General features: G+C 38.8%; 1 protein-coding gene across 1 annotated transcript; it reads right to left on the bottom strand.

Moving 5' to 3' along the window:
* Positions 1–10,122: 10,122 nt before the first annotated feature.
* On the bottom strand, positions 10,123–15,440 carry LOC128984432 (pickpocket protein 28-like). The gene is made up of 5 exons (XM_054403751.1): positions 15,366–15,440; positions 15,012–15,163; positions 11,914–12,040; positions 11,305–11,397; positions 10,123–10,422 (listed from the first exon to the last, which is right to left on the bottom strand). Exons 1-5 carry the CDS (start codon positions 15,438–15,440, stop codon positions 10,123–10,125), a joined length of 747 nt encoding a protein of 248 aa, XP_054259726.1.
* Positions 15,441–16,035: the final 595 nt, after the last annotated feature.

Raw genomic sequence — 16,035 nt, 5'->3', positions numbered from 1 at the left:
TTTATTGTCTGGGCCCAAATTATAACGAAAAAATAATCATCTTTATTTCAATTATAAACATGTACGCTATTTACAGTGTTTTGAAGTGGTTTTAGCGATTGGTATATTGAAAAGAAATCTGAATCTGGGCTATTGCAAATTCTGGACCCAGTTTCCAGCTGCTTTTGTAATTTGAATGTTTGTTAACTGATTTTCATTAACTAAACATACCAATATTACAGGAAATTTCCTTTTGATTCATAATCCAAAAGTTACAGATTTTCCGTTTGATGCTCCCTTGAGAAATGGCAACTAGATAACTGTTAAGTCTATAGGCCGCCACAGAATGTCTCATGCAAGGGTGCTCTCTGCTCAGAGGGGTGGTCGGCGCACTTGTGCCACTGGGATTTTTTGTATGTGATTCTATTTTTCATGAAACACTGATAATTAACACATTTTTTCAAGTCATTTTTGTTAAGTAAGTAATAGTTTTTTTGTTTAATTCATGCACTCTAATAGTACCTGCAACACAATTTTGGCTATTCATAACTAACATTGCTTGTCCAACAATACGATATCTTCACAATCAGGAGATGATCTTTACTTTGCTGCAATCAAGGGATGCGATGATGATGTGTTCATGCCCATTGCCCGTGGAGGATGTCAAGATTGCCGTCATCTAGGGATGAGATGATGATGTCTTCACAACTGCGAGGGCAAATGTGCCACAAATACACATGTGACACACATATGATTTGAGGTATATTACCACAATAAAGGGATGCGATGATGTGTTCATGCCCGTGGAGGATGTCAAGATTGCTGTGATCTAAGGATGTGATGATGATTCAATTCGTTTATTCACGGCAGAAGCCATTGTACAATAATGCCATTACATACGGGAGATAACAAGCAATATGGTAATTTGATGAATGATGTCTTTGCGACTGCGAGGGAATGTCCATATATATTGCCAAATCACGAGGTGATGATGATGTGTTCATGCCCGTGGAGGATGTCAAGATTGCCGTGATATAGGGATGTGATGATGATGTCTTTGCGACTGCGAGGGAATGTCCATATATTGCCAAATCACGAGGTGATGATGATGTCTTCGGGACTGAAGGGCAAATGTCAAGATATTGCCACAATCGCGAGAGACGACGATGATGATGATGATGGGTTGTGGAAGATACTCTCAATTTTGCTGCGATCCCATGAGATTCTCTTAATACAGCCACGATATTATTGTCATGACAACATTATGATGCGGATAGATAGAAGATTGAAGTCTCAGAGATGACGCAGAAGAAAGGTGTTTTGTTACAACCAATAACGGTCAACCTCTATTGACAGTTAGCTGTTTTCTTAAGCTTAGTTAAATTTTAAAACGTTGGTTTTGGTGTGGTAAGGGAGCAGCTAGCTTAGATGAGGGAAGGGGATGGAGAAGGGAGCAGTCTGAAACAGGAGGGAATTGCGCTCCTGACCTTGGGGAAATGGGCACCTCTGAATTCAAGAACATTGATTCACACAGTTAAAGTAGTTGATATTTCCAAAACAAAACCATATTTTAAAATATTTTGAATTTAAAAAGATGAATTTTACTTCATGAACTGAACCCTCTGGCTTGAGTAAATCCCAGTAACAGAAAATATCTTCTGCTTTAGTTGTGTAGGATTTTGTTGTTGCTTCTGTTCAGGAGGTTTCACAACAATAACATTGGTGCGTCTGCGATTGTAGAAGTTTAGGAGTGCTCGGTTGAGTGGACGAAGAAGAAAAGCATAGAAAATCTCCACAACACTGATGACACTGAACCCTAGCAGCAGACTCAGAAGACCTCCACAGGTACCTGAAAAGAATCAATGTTACCATGGTTACACTGGTGTGTCTATAACTGTGTACAAGTCTAGGAATGTTCAGTTGAGAGTAAGAAGGAGGAAAGCATAGACAATCTCTACAACACAGATGACACTGAACCCCAGCAGCAGACTCATAAGACCTCCACAGGTACCTGAAACACATCAATGTTACCATGGTTACTATAAAATTTAGTTTATAACTGTGTACAAGTCTAGGAATGTTCAGTTGAGAGTAAGAAGGAGGAAAGCATAGACAATCTCTACAACACAGACGACACTGAACCCCAGCAGCAGACTCATAAGACCTCCACAGGTACCTGAAACACATCAATGTTACCATGGTTACACTGGTGTGTCTATAACTGTGTACAAGTCTAGGAGTGCTCAGTTGAGAGTAAGAAGGAGGAAAGCATAGACAATCTCTACAACACAGATGACACTGAACCCCAGCAGCAGACTCATAAGACCTCCACAGGTACCTGAAACACATCAATGTTACTATGGTTACACTGGTGTGTCTATAACTGTGTACAAGTCTAGGAGTGCTCAGTTGAGAGTAAGAAGGAGGAAAGCATAGACAATCTCTACAACACAGATGACACTGAACCCCAGCAGCAGACTCATAAGACCTCCACAGGTACCTGAAACACATCAATGTTACCATGGTTACACTGGTGTGTCTATAACTGTGTACAAGTCTAGGAATGCTCAGTTGAGAGTAAGAAGGAGGAAAGCATAGACAATCTCTACAACACAGATGACACTGAACCCCAGCAGCAGACTCATAAGACCTCCACAGGTACCTGAAACACATCAATGTTACCATGGTTACACTGGTGTGTCTATAACTGTGTACAAGTCTAGGAGTGCTCAGTTGAGAGTAAGAAGGAGGAAAGCATAGACAATCTCTACAACACAGATGACACTGAACCCCAGCAGCAGACTCATAAGACCTCCACAGGTACCTGAAACACATCAATGTTACCATGGTTACACTGGTGTGTCTATAACTGTGTACAAGTCTAGGAATGCTCAGTTGAGAGTAAGAAGGAGGAAAGCATAGACAATCTCTACAACACAGATGACACTGAACCCCAGCAGCAGACTCATAAGACCTCCACAGGTACCTGAAACACATCAATGTTACCATGGTTACACTGGTGTGTCTATAACTGTGTACAAGTCTAGGAGTGCTCAGTTGAGAGTAAGAAGGAGGAAAGCATAGACAATCTCTACAACATAGATGACACTGAACCCCAGCAGCAGACTCATAAGACCTCCACAGGTACCTAAAACACATCAATGTTACCATGGTTACTATAAAATTTAGTTTATAACTGTGTAAGTCTAGGAATGTTCAGTTGAGAGTAAGAAGGAGGAAAGCATAGACAATCTCTACAACACAGATGACACTGAACCCTTAGCAGCAGACTCATAAGACCTCCACAGGTACCTGAAACACATCAATGTTACTATGGTTACACTGGTGTGTCTATAACTGTGTACAAGTCTAGGAGTGCTCAGTTGAGAGTAAGAAGGAGGAAAGCATAGACAATCTCTACAACACAGATGACACTGAACCCCAGCAGCAGACTCATAAGACCTCCACAGGTACCTGAAACACATCAATGTTACCATGGTTACACTGGTGTGTCTATAACTGTGTACAAGTCTAGGAGTGCTCAGTTGAGAGTAAGAAGGAGGAAAGCATAGACAATCTCTACAACACAGATGACACTGAACCCCAGCAGCAGACTCATAAGACCTCCACAGGTACCTGAAACACATCAATGTTACCATGGTTACACTGGTGTGTCTATAACTGTGTACAAGTCTAGGAGTGCTCAGTTGAGAGTAAGAAGGAGGAAAGCATAGACAATCTCTACAACACAGATGACACTGAACCCCAGCAGCAGACTCATAAGACCTCCACAGGTACCTGAAACACATCAATGTTACCATGGTTACACTGGTGTGTCTATAACTGTGTACAAGTCTAGGAGTGCTCAGTTGAGAGTAAGAAGGAGGAAAGCATAGACAATCTCTACAACACAGATGACACTGAACCCTTAGCAGCAGACTCAGAAGACCTCCACAGGTACCTGAAACACATCAATGTTACTATGGTTACACTGGTGTGTCTATAACTGTGTACAAGTCTAGGAGTGCTCAGTTGAGAGGAAGAAAGAGGAAAGTACAGTATAGACAAACTCTACAACACTGATACACTGAACCCTAGCAGTAGACCAAGAAGATCTCCACCGGTACCTGAAAAAAATCAATGTTACCGTTACCATGGTTGCAATGGTGTGCCTATAACTGTGTACTAGTGCAGGAGTGCTTGGTTCTGTGGACGAAGGAGGAAAGCATAGATCATTTCTACAACACTCTAACACTCACTTACTATACTCTTGCAGCAAATGTGTCTATAACCATTGATAAACATCTATAAACACTAAATATCACTATACAAATCTATCAGTCTTTTCTAAGGTAAGCTGTGATTCACTTCGGAGACTATACTACTGTATATGACAAGTATCAGATGGTGCAAAGTATTAATAATGGATACTCACCGGCAAACTTTAGAGCAGTGTAGCGCATCACTCTATGCTGTCCCAGAAACTGACTGCTTCTGAAGTATACTGTCAAACGAGTCACTGAGTTTCTGCAAAATTAATTGTACCATACTTAAACCATAGATGAAGTAATATAAAGTAATATGGTGTTTATTTATTCTATGCTTAAACAATGGAGATGGATTCAATCTTTTCACCAATGAAACTGATCAATTAAAGTTTATACTGATTCCAAAAATGTACATATGATGCCACTCTACACAGAAAAAACCATGTCCTCTCTGATTTTATTATATTTGTCTACAATATTACATGGTTTCCAAATGTTGAATTTCATCATTTTATCGTAAAAATCCCACGTGAGTGACAGCGCCCTAGGCACAACAATGGTAGCGCCCTTTTGCAATATATATATAACAGTGTGACCACCGACCGGGAATTATGCGTGAATTTTGTATTTCTACCTGAAATTGTCAATTTACCGATTGCGAATGACGACAGTGACGTTTCCATGACCGCAGGAGACGATAATATGTCCCCATAAGGCCACGAGGGATGATCAGAACTTTGCCGCGATCGCGTGAGACGATGATAATGTCTAAACGACCGCGAGATATGAACAAGATTTTACCGCGATAGCGCAATACAATAATGAGATCTAGAGAGCTGCGAAGGATGATCAGAATAATGCCGCGATCACAGAATATGATGATAATGTCCACACAACCGCGGGAAACAGTCAGAATTTTGCTGGAGACGATACAGATCTCCACATGACTGCGGGATTTTATTGACATTTTGCCATAATCGCGGTAGACGATTAAGATGTCTTCACGACCCCGGGAGACGATTATGATGTCTTCCCGACAATGGGAGACGATTATGATGTCTACACGACCATGGGAAACAATTACGATGTCTACAGGATCGCGGGAGTTACAATTATTATGTCTACACAGCTGCGAGGGATGATCAGAATTGTACCGCAATCGCGTAAGACGATGATAATGTCCACTTGACCACAGGAAAGATCAGAATTTTTCCTCATCAGCGGAAGATGATGATGATCTCCAAACGACAGTGGGAGATGATTACCATTTGCCACAATGGCGGAAGAGGATTACTATTCCACACAACCGCGGGAGGCGATGATGATGTCTTCACAGCTATGAGGGGTTATCAGAATCTTACTGTGATCTTGCAAGACAATGATAATGTCCACACGACCCCAAGAAAAGATTAGAATTTTTCCTCATTCGCGGTAGACGGTGATAATCTCCTCACAACTGCGAGATGTGTTCATATATTGCCGCGATCAAGGAAGACGATAATTATGTCCACACGTCCACCATAAATAGTCAGAATTTGGCCGTGATCGCGGGAGACGGACGATGATGATGTATACACAACCGCAGGAAATAATTAACATCTTGCCGTAATTGCGGGAGACGGTTACGATGTCTACAAGCCGCGAGGAATTATCAGTTTACCGTGATCGCATGCAAATACAGCCACAATTTTATTAAATTTTCCAATTTTTGGCGCCCCCCAAAAAAGCCAATTGCCTCGCGCCCTAGGCACGTGCCTACCGTGCCTATTTGGTAGATCGGTCCTGATGAGTGATTGACTCAACTGCTGTTTATATAATTTAAAACGTAACAGCAGAGGCAAAACATTAATTTGTATAGCATTAGACACTCATCTAATTTGAGAAATGCTGGATTACTGATCCATAGACATTTTTTCATAACTAAAAAAGGATAGTGGAAGTATCTCTAAAATATAGAGAGTCACAATTACTAAATTGTTAGGTTTTATGTTGTTTGCTACGTTTTGTTGTTGTGATTTCTCGTCCTTGGAACAGCAACCAAATACAGGTGGCTCCAAGTCAGCTAATTGTCTCCAAACATTGCCAAATTGTTTGAAAGGCTTATTCAGTACACGCCCAGATCATAATATCTTTGCCAATTTAGTATTTACTGTATACCCATGGAAGTTGTGCTCCGATTCAATTCTGGGTCACATGAACTCCAACATACCGACAAAATGAAAAGTTGCTCATTTGTTAGTCTTATTTATATTATTATACTCACGGTCCGATGTATGTCCCATTGGCCCAAATTGGCTCTCGACCTGTATAGACGTAGTTGGTGTAGAAGTCTGTAGCTTTGTACACAATCTCCTGACATCCTTGTAGGCAGTTGCAAGGACTGGAGAAGCTGTTCTTGTCTCTACCCATGGCTTCAACTGACATCTTGCCTAGAACAAAACCAACGGTCACTTCCAACAACAAACCACAATAATTGGTAAAGCTACATGGACAAAAAACACATTTGATTACTGTAATCCAGCTACTAGGAGGTCACAAATTGTGGATATTTATAGGAATGCACTGTGGATGCGATACTTCCTGGTGTGGATTAACGTCCGCACGAGTACTACGACTATCCGCAGTACTATCCTGATAAGTACATATATTCGTAATATACCAAGGCAAAAATGGGGTTCAGATTCCACAATAAACTGAAGGTCCCTTAGGCCAGGGACACACTTACCGGCAAAACCGCCGGACACCGGATCCGGCGGTGCCGGAGCTAGTTGAGATACACAGGAAGGCATGGGGCAGGCCACACTTCTCCGGTTCGACAAATCTGCCGATCCGGCGGGAAAATGCTCCGGCGAAACGGCCGGATATTCTCTACCTCGCCGGACCGCCAGATAGGCGGTTTCGCCGGAGCAGTGGGTAGCGGGGCATTGTTCCTTATGGAGATAAACACACACTTACCGGCGAAACAGCCGGACTGCGACTGCCCCCACTCCTCAGTCGTGGTTCAACCCTCGAGGGTGGTGATTGTTTATTGTTTTTAATGCAGTGCCCAAGTGGTGTATTTAGTTTTGTTTTGCTATTTAGTTAATTTAGTTTTTATTTTTAGTCTGTTATCATTTTAGTCTGTTTATCTGTATATCATCATGGTAGATGTTGATATGGATTTATTTATTAATTTTGTTCATGGGAAACCAGAACTTTGTGATAGGTCTTTGGAAATTTACAAAGACAAAAACAAAACGAGGGACAGCAGCAGCTAGCGACAAATTTGTGCCGCACTGAATCCCCAGCCTTTCCAGCGTCTCATGTATATGTTTTGTCCTTGTATTTGCACTGTAATCTTCGATAGTAGCTCGTCGAATGAGGGGACAGACATTCGAAAATAATTAAAAACCTTATTTGCTTCATTTCTCAACTGTAAAAATAGAGTGTAAAAAGCTCCATGTAGCTGTCTGTTCTCCAGAATAGGATGCACCCAAACAGTTCGGTGGTGTTTTCTCCTCCTTTGTGGTGGATCAAACACAGCAAGGCCAGCTTTTGAGGTCTTGACAGCACCATTTCTAAGACTAAACTGTACTAGAACTGTACTAGTCTAAGACAAAACTGATTCAGAGTTCATTGTACTCTATTTATTGTTGCCGGCTCCGGTAAAATAGTTTGTGCTGGAACAAGTGTGTTCTGACCCTCAACCTCCGGCGGATCCGCCGGATCCGGCGCTCGGCGGTTTCGCCAGTGGTAAGTGTGTCCCTGGAGATGCCTTTAGCTGTATGGGCTATTAAATAACAACTGCGTCTAAGGAATGTGGTCCTTATAATCACTAACAAGACTACAAGATCGCGTCACTCATTCTACACTCATCTCCATTCATACTTGGTTTAAAATATCACTTTGTATGGTCACCATTTAATAATAAAGTATTAAAAAGTATTTAAGATGAGGTTATAGAGGTCGTTTGTTTGTGAGAAAGTCAATATTTTGATCCTGAAAAAATATGTTACTTTTTTTATGGTCCATAATTTTAATTACATTGCTAACATTGATCGGCCTCCTAATAAACGATTCTGGCTATATTAATAATCAGCTTGTCTTGGTGAAAAAGCTACATGGTCTCTGCCTCACTTACCCCATTTTAGCCAATAAACTATTACTGTAGGTGTCATGGTAAGACCTAGACCCAGGACCGATTTACTTGTTCATTATGATGTCTCCCGAGGCCAAAAACACCATCCGTTCAAATTCATATAACTACATTTATTCGAGTGAGTTTACAAACCAGCATGATGCTATAGGGGGTTTTATGGGGGAGCGAGCTGGTGTAGTGGTTAGAGTGCCGGACTTCGGTTCCAGAGGTCCCAGGTTCAAATCCTGCCTAACCACCAATGGATTTTATCCATGTGATAATGCCGCAACGCCTAGGTCTAGCCTGAAGTAATGTGAAAAACAATTCCGGGCTCGTGCCTAGCATCCTAGGACAAAAAAAGAAAGTTTTATGAGGTAAAAATAGGTTTTTATGAATTTTTCAAACCATCCCAAATAAATTCTAGGAAGTTTTATTTCATAAATCAAGGTATATGCAGAAGCTGTGTGTAGTTTTATAGATTATCTTTAAGTATTTTGTCAAATATTACTCTTTAACGTATTAGGTACTAAATGCAGTTTAACTAAACATACTTGTATTTACCTTTTGCAATTTGCAAACATAGAAAATCTTTTGGAGTTGAACAGATCCTAGTGTCATTCCAATCTGCAAATAATAACGTTATTGTTAGTAACTTAATACCCAGATAACCTGTTAGCAGTAATTAACTGTTATTCCACCAAAAGTGGCTGTATCAAGTTGCAGATAACATACACTTAAATACAGTAACAAAGTAACATTCCCAGTACCGGACACCTCAATACTACATTGTGGTACTGGTACATTAAACGCTGTTAATGTTACTGAAAAAGTACACAGTGCTTCTAGAAGACAAAAACAAAAAGAAAAAAATTACGAGGCATGTTTATTAAGTAAGTACCGTTTTTAAATTTGTCCCTTCCAGTACTGCGATTGGCATTTTCGACAATTGCACTGTGTATTGGCATCTATTGGTAAGATATAGCCGGAAATTCGAGAAAAATCTGCTGTGTTTACATCCGGTTTCGAGCATTCAAAATGGTGCGGCCAATTGAGACTGTCGCAGACTGTGAAGTGTGCGCTGTAATTAGATTTGTAAGTGCTAAAGGTGTGAAAGCCATTGAAATTCATTGACAGATTAGTGAAGTGTATGGCGAGAATATTAAGAGTGCCATAATGGTACGCAAGTGGATAAGGACATTTAAATACGGCCCCACCATTGTTCATGATGAGTAACGCACTGGGCGGCGTCATTACTGTCCCCGTACCCAGGGCGTTGCTCATCATGAACGTTGGTGGGGCTGTCTTAAAATGCCCTTACCTACTTGCGTACCATTCCGTCACTAATAATGTTCTCGCCATACATTTTACTAATCTGCCGATGATATTCAATAGCTTTCACACCTTTAGCATTTAAAAATCTAATTACAGCGCGCACTTCACAGTCGGCGGCAGTCTCAATTGGCGGCACCATTTTGAATGCTCGAAACCGGATGTAAACACGGCCAATTTTTCTCGAATTTCCGGCTAGGTCTTACCAATAGATTCCCATACACAGCGCAAATGTTGAAAATGCCAATCGCAGTGCTGAAACGGAGAAATTGAAAAACGGTACTTACTTAAAAAACATGCCTCGTATTTAAAAGACTTTTTCCTAGTAGGAAAGAATAAGGATTTGATATTAACGATTTTTGAATGGTTTGAAAAGCAGGAATACATAAAAAAATTGCTATTCAATCCACTGAGAAGATTTTGTTAAAGCTACTGAGAATCGAGGATAACAAACTGACGCATGTACTCGATGGGTACACAGTTACACTCATTGATTGTGAAGAGAGTGGTACACTCAAAGTTACAGTTCTCGTAAGTATACGTCTTGAAGAAGTGCAGTTGCTTCTCATCGGTAAAGTAGCAGGATCGGATTCGTGTTGGTATGTTAGCCAGTTCTGGATGCGAGCCGAGCAGTAGCGGAGTCAGCATCAAACTAGTCTCTCTGTTCAGAGCGAGACGCTCATCAACTTTGGTGAAGACTGGAAAGTTCGCTGCATTTGTAAGCTTAACCTGTAATCATTAAAACTGTGAATGCAAAGTTAATTAGTTCTAGTGATCAGAATAATCTAGGGTAGACCTTGAACCTGAATAGAATCAAATGGGTTGGGAATAATGAATACCATCAGTCCTTAAGTTTGAAGAATTGAAAGGATATGTTGTTGAAGTTTTATAAATTTTTAAGTGAGGAAGTAGTTATTATCCTAGCCACACTAAAATAATGGGGAGTTAGTCTATGGGTAGAGTGGGGGATGCCAATCATCAATGGCACACAGTCAATAGTTTTTTTCCAAACGATAATGATGCGAGTCTCTATACCTAGGCTGATGTAATGCGGAAACGGTACTGGGCTGAAGCCTAGCATTCCATTTGTGAAAGCGGGACATAAAAAACCCAGGTAGAAATTACTAGCTGTATGATGTATGTAGGGTAGTAGATAACCTTTATGATATCCTCCATAATGCTCACAACAAATTGCACTAGACTCGTCTATATAAATTATTAGTAATTCCTTGAAATCTCAAATTTGGATAAAATTCAATTCGATGAGTTGGTGACTCAGTTGGAAACCGAGACAGCAATGTCTTGAGTTCTTGTATTGGTGAAGACACTTGAAATGTATCAGTTCAGTCCACTCTTGTAGTGTGGCAGATAATCACTTGCTTTGCTTATTGACACTTTCCATGCACAGGCTTTTGAGGCACGTGTGGATGGGCAAATGCAAGGTTACAAAATTCCAGCAACCCCTTTTACACAAAATATTGATCACAATCATACGTGAAAATGATTGTAAAACAGTAGAATAGACAAAAAATCTTATTATATTTCTGTTACATTTCACAATTATTTATAAAGCACAAAAGCTCACGCAGATGAATTACAGATAAACCCTACCTGAAATCCAGTGTATCCTCCAGTACAGAGTCTTTGCCAATCTGATTTGTTCTGGTAAAGCTCAACTCCCAAACCGGTGTTTTCACCAGAAACCTGTTAAACATCGACCAATGACATCTTCCTTAATATAGTTGCAACTATTGAGAATATAACTATATACATTAAAAATACAAGAAATCAAGAGTGTTATAAAGACTACAAGTTTCAACTTGGTTTAAGAGTAAGAATGCAGTGTACGCTAAAAGTGTTATGTATTGTTTGGAAATTACCAATGACATGACTGGTGACTGGTGAGTGCTGTACCAATAAACTGTAAACTGTATTGGCTGACTGCAGTTTATGCTCCAAACCGTAGGTGTTGGAAGAAGCGGATTTATACGTGAATACTTTTGGTAGCAAGATGTGTAGACTTGGGAAAAGAGGGTAGTTTTATATAATAGGTTAGTTTGAAAACTAAAATGAGCATACAAAAGAATGAACAAAAGTTAGGGAACATAAAATTAAATATGTGATAGCAAAAGATGAGCTGTAAAAATATATTCCTAGGGGGTTGAAACAAGAAAAGAAGTTAAAATAGCTGGATGGATGTAAAACCAAAAATGCTCTCACCTGAGACCAGACAGGGAACACTTTCTCTTTATTTAGATAGCGAGTCTTGTCATCAACTGGGTAGCCATCATCAGGGTTCCAGAATACTGCTCCAGGAGGATACTTCCTGCCAGGATATGGCTTGTGCCTGGAATAGAGCCTTATTAGAGTCACTTCCATGAAGTAGACTGTTTATGAGACTATTGAGAAACTTCGCAGCTATTATCATGTATTCCATTGGGTGTTCTATTCTTTACACCTCACTTTTGAGTAAGTACAATCTAAATCTAAATCTAAATCTAAATCTAAATATTATATAAAAGGCAAAGCCCTCACTGACACACTCACTCACTCACTCACTCACTCATCACTAATTCTCCCACTTCCCATTTACCTAGGAGGCTGAAATTTGGTACAGAGTGAAAATTTAAAAACGTACGTTTTCAGAAAAAGCACTTTGCAAATTTTTTTCCCCTTTTTTCAAAACTTTTATTATTATTTTTATTTCATTAACATTTGAAGTTTGTCCATGGTAACGCAATATCTTTGGTAGTTTCTTTTTAAAAGAGCATCTTTAGTGGAAAAACACAAAATCCTGTCACGACCATAACGGACGTTTAAATGAATATTAAAAATGGTTAATATTATTTTTATAACTATGTTTTGCTATAAACTAATTTACTTTTATGACCATTATACAATAAAAAGGTCACTAAGCTTTTAGTATATTTGGTCTTTCCAGAAAAAAATAAAAAAACTCAAAAAATTGAAATAAAGCCAATAAAATCTTTTTAAGTTTGTATAACTACGAAAGAACTTACCTGAGACCCGAAAAATCGTTATGTTTGTATAGAGGTGTGCTTCTTTTGTGTATAAAACATTGAAATATGACGATATTTTAATTTTTGAAATTGTTATGATAGAAATCATAAACGTGATGGTCAGGGACAAGCGGTACGGTCGTGAATTGTCTGGGATAATTTAAATCTTTCTAGGCAATCCTTCAATTATACTGTTAGTTATAATAAAAATATGTGTTTCAATTGAACTAAACTGTTCAATTCACAATTATATTAAAGTTATTGTCACGACCAAACACAATATAATCCATAAGGCTGGATTGGTCGTGAAAAAACCTGCGATGGTCGTGAAACTTTGGTCGTGAAATTACGTGTTATTTGGCTCTGTTCTGGCGGTAGCCCTGCACCTCATGTTCGAGGATACAAAGTGGACTTCTAGGTTAATCTAGCAATTGAAATATCTTATAAACAAAAATTAACACCATGTCTACTTCATCGAATGACTACGTACGGTCATGGACACACCAAAATTACAAAAAACACAATCTTTCCTTTATTAATCTTGTAATTCCTCCTTTCAACTCGAAACGACCGGCACTACAATCCTGACGTACACCCCGAACTAGTCTCTCAAACCAACTGACTCCATCGACGCCAGGCTTGCCACTGTCGGGCTCCAAAGTTGAAAATTTTCCCCAAATGGTCGTGACGCCAAATCGAGGGACAGACTTATTTTGTCATGGTAGTCAGTTTGCAATGACAATAAAATTATAATATGCTCCTTTTTTGTAAGTTTAATAACCATTGATGACATAAAAATATGGCTTTATATATTTCGGCATGAATAATTAGTCTAAAAACAGCGTGAAAGTTGGAAAATGTACCCTAGGGACACGTCATGGTCGTGAATTTTGAGACTTCAAAAATACGAAAAAAATACCTAGAACCTATTTAAAACCAAATAAATGTGTGTAACGTGTTGCCCCCGTCCCAAAAAATATTAAAACACATAATAATAAACTACAAATCAAGTATCTACGAAGTAAAAGGCCAGGGACATGAAAACGTACGTTTTTAAATTTTCACTCTACAACGATTCTTTAGGCATTAAATAGGAAAACTAAGTTGTTTTGATTCTGATCGGACTCTCGGGCTCCGCCCCAGTGGCTCTGGAGTTTCCCATGTTAACCTTATGAGTACTCATATTTAAATGGAATTAATGAATCTTAACAGCTGTTTCAATTAAACAAGTTGGTTCTGTCCTATGATGTTCAATAGCATTAAAGTTACAAGGATTACCAACAGGGTGCAGCACTATTATTTTTTTAAATTTATGACAACAGCTAATTTGCAACCAAAAGGTGAGTGAGCGTAACGAACGAGCTAACCTGAAGGCAAGTGAACGCAGCGAACGAGCTCCAACGTAAAGGTGAGTGAGCGTAGCGAACGAACTTCAACCAGGACGTGCAAACGAGCTCACTTATGAAGTTAAACGGGGCAAAGCCCGAGGGTACAGCTAGTGTATGTATAAATGTAATTTACATGATGATTTATTCTTCAATTTTTACTTGTGTTTAGACATATAATTATGACTCATGCTGATTGAAATGGTACTTAAACCCAAGTAAGGAAGCCTTTAAATGTTTAAAAGCTAAACCATACATGTACAGTAATTTTCCTAGTTATGCATATACAAGCAATCCTATCAAAATATTACCTAGTTAATAACTTTGGTTTTGTTCAATTTAGTCATATGGGCAAATAATTGAAAAACTGATACCATTAACTATTCGATACAGAAGTTGTTGTATTAATAGTCAAAGCTGATACGTTGCCATCTGACTTTTTGCGAGGTTAGGGTGGTAACTGAGTCTTGATAATAACATTTTGGCATTCATGTGTGTCCATAATCACTCCGAGCTGTAGTGCCCATCCAGTATGGTGGCTGTGGCAATACTATGTGAACCGCTTTTCGACATTCGTACAGCCAGTTCTCTCGTGTTTGAGATCAATGTTGTAACAAAGTTGATGTGTAGATAATGTTGAAAAATAGTTTAACTTTACCAAAAGATTTTGTTCATTGAACTTAAAATCAAAATGCTTTGTTAGCCTGATAAAAAAAAAAACGATTACAAAAGTAATACTAAGTCATGGCTTTTTATTTTTATTTCTAGACATTTATTTCGCCTACTGGGAGCTTGCGCCCATAGACCCAGGTTTGCCGGGCCTATCGTGAAACCTAACCCTGTGACAAAGCTTGTGTACAACAGATAGTAAATCAATAAAAAATAATATTAAGATTGAGATTTATAAACTTACGTTGATTCTGTAAAAATTATTTCAGATGGCAGTTTGTTAAAAGAGTAGCACAAACCAAAATCCGTCATTACAGGTTCAAAAGCTTCACAGCAGTTGAACGGGTGGCCCTGGAAGGTACAAACTTTTAGCATCTCATCACAGCTTGGGCTTGCCTAGAAAGATGTAGTCAGAATTAATAACCAATAGCAGTTATTTGATGGAAATACTCAGATTTTCTATTTATTTATTTTTTTAAGTATCTATCTACCTATTTACACTTTGTTTGCCACAGTTGTGAAACATAGACTTTGAGCAGCAAGAATTAGCCATAAAAACCTTATGTATTCTAAAAGATTAGAATGACTTAATACTGACCTTGAGTAAGAAGTCATACACTTCATTGCCCACTTTTTCAGGAGCTGTTAATTTCTTTCTCAACGATCCTCCCATTAAACATGTCAAGCTTGCATAGAACATCAGGGTTCTGAAAATGGCAAATACAGGGGAAATAAAAATAATGAGGTGATGGCTGCCCAGGGTGAACTAACATTCTTTATAATTTCAACTTAAAAATTTGTCAACATATTTACAGGTAATTTTTTATAGTAAAATTCATTAAAATAGGCTTAAAAACAAGACTAACATGGTTTGGGCAAGTGGGAGTAAAATGTGAGAAGAAAGAGTTCCTAGGAAAACAGAGTTAGGTGATAGTGGTAAGAAGGCTAAAAGGAAGACATAGAAGAAGAGATGGTGGATGGATGAGGCGAAGAAGGATATGAAAGAGAGGAGTGTGACAAGGCAGGATAAGGAACTGCGAAGAGAGAAAGGAGAATGTAGAGAGGGAATAACCAGCATAGAAAAGGATATGCACATGATCGAATAAACAGTAAGCAACCTAAGTTTATAAATATTTTTTCTTCGTTAGTTGGTTAATTTAATTACCCAAGTGAGGGTTGAATGGAAAATTCACATGATGTGCTATTTTTTATTGATAGTATTAATAAAATAACAATTCATATCCATTAACAGTTTTTAAAGTTGAGGA

The sequence above is a fragment of the Macrosteles quadrilineatus genome, unplaced genomic scaffold, assembly GCF_028750875.1.
Source record: "Macrosteles quadrilineatus isolate MER2022 unplaced genomic scaffold, UCM_ALF_1.0 Scaffold_2__2_contigs__length_208266976, whole genome shotgun sequence".
Lineage (NCBI taxonomy): Eukaryota > Metazoa > Arthropoda > Insecta > Hemiptera > Cicadellidae > Macrosteles > Macrosteles quadrilineatus.
Note: the sequence above shows the minus strand (reverse complement) of the source record. Positions and strands in the feature narration are given on the sequence as shown.

What these genes read in the sequence shown, in the direction of transcription:
- LOC128984432 (XM_054403751.1), bottom strand. Translation starts at nt 15,440, where the DNA reads ATGGGAGGATCGTTGAGAAAGAAATTAACAGCTCCTGAAAAAGTGGGC. An exon ending in ATAATTTTTACAGAATCAAC is followed by an intron (nt 12,041 to 15,011) that starts GTAAGTTTATAA and finishes GCTCTATTCCAG; the next exon opens with GCACAAGCCATATCCTGGCA. An exon ending in GAGGATACACTGGATTTCAG is followed by an intron (nt 10,423 to 11,304) that starts GTAGGGTTTATC and finishes TAATGATTACAG; the next exon opens with GTTAAGCTTACAAATGCAGC.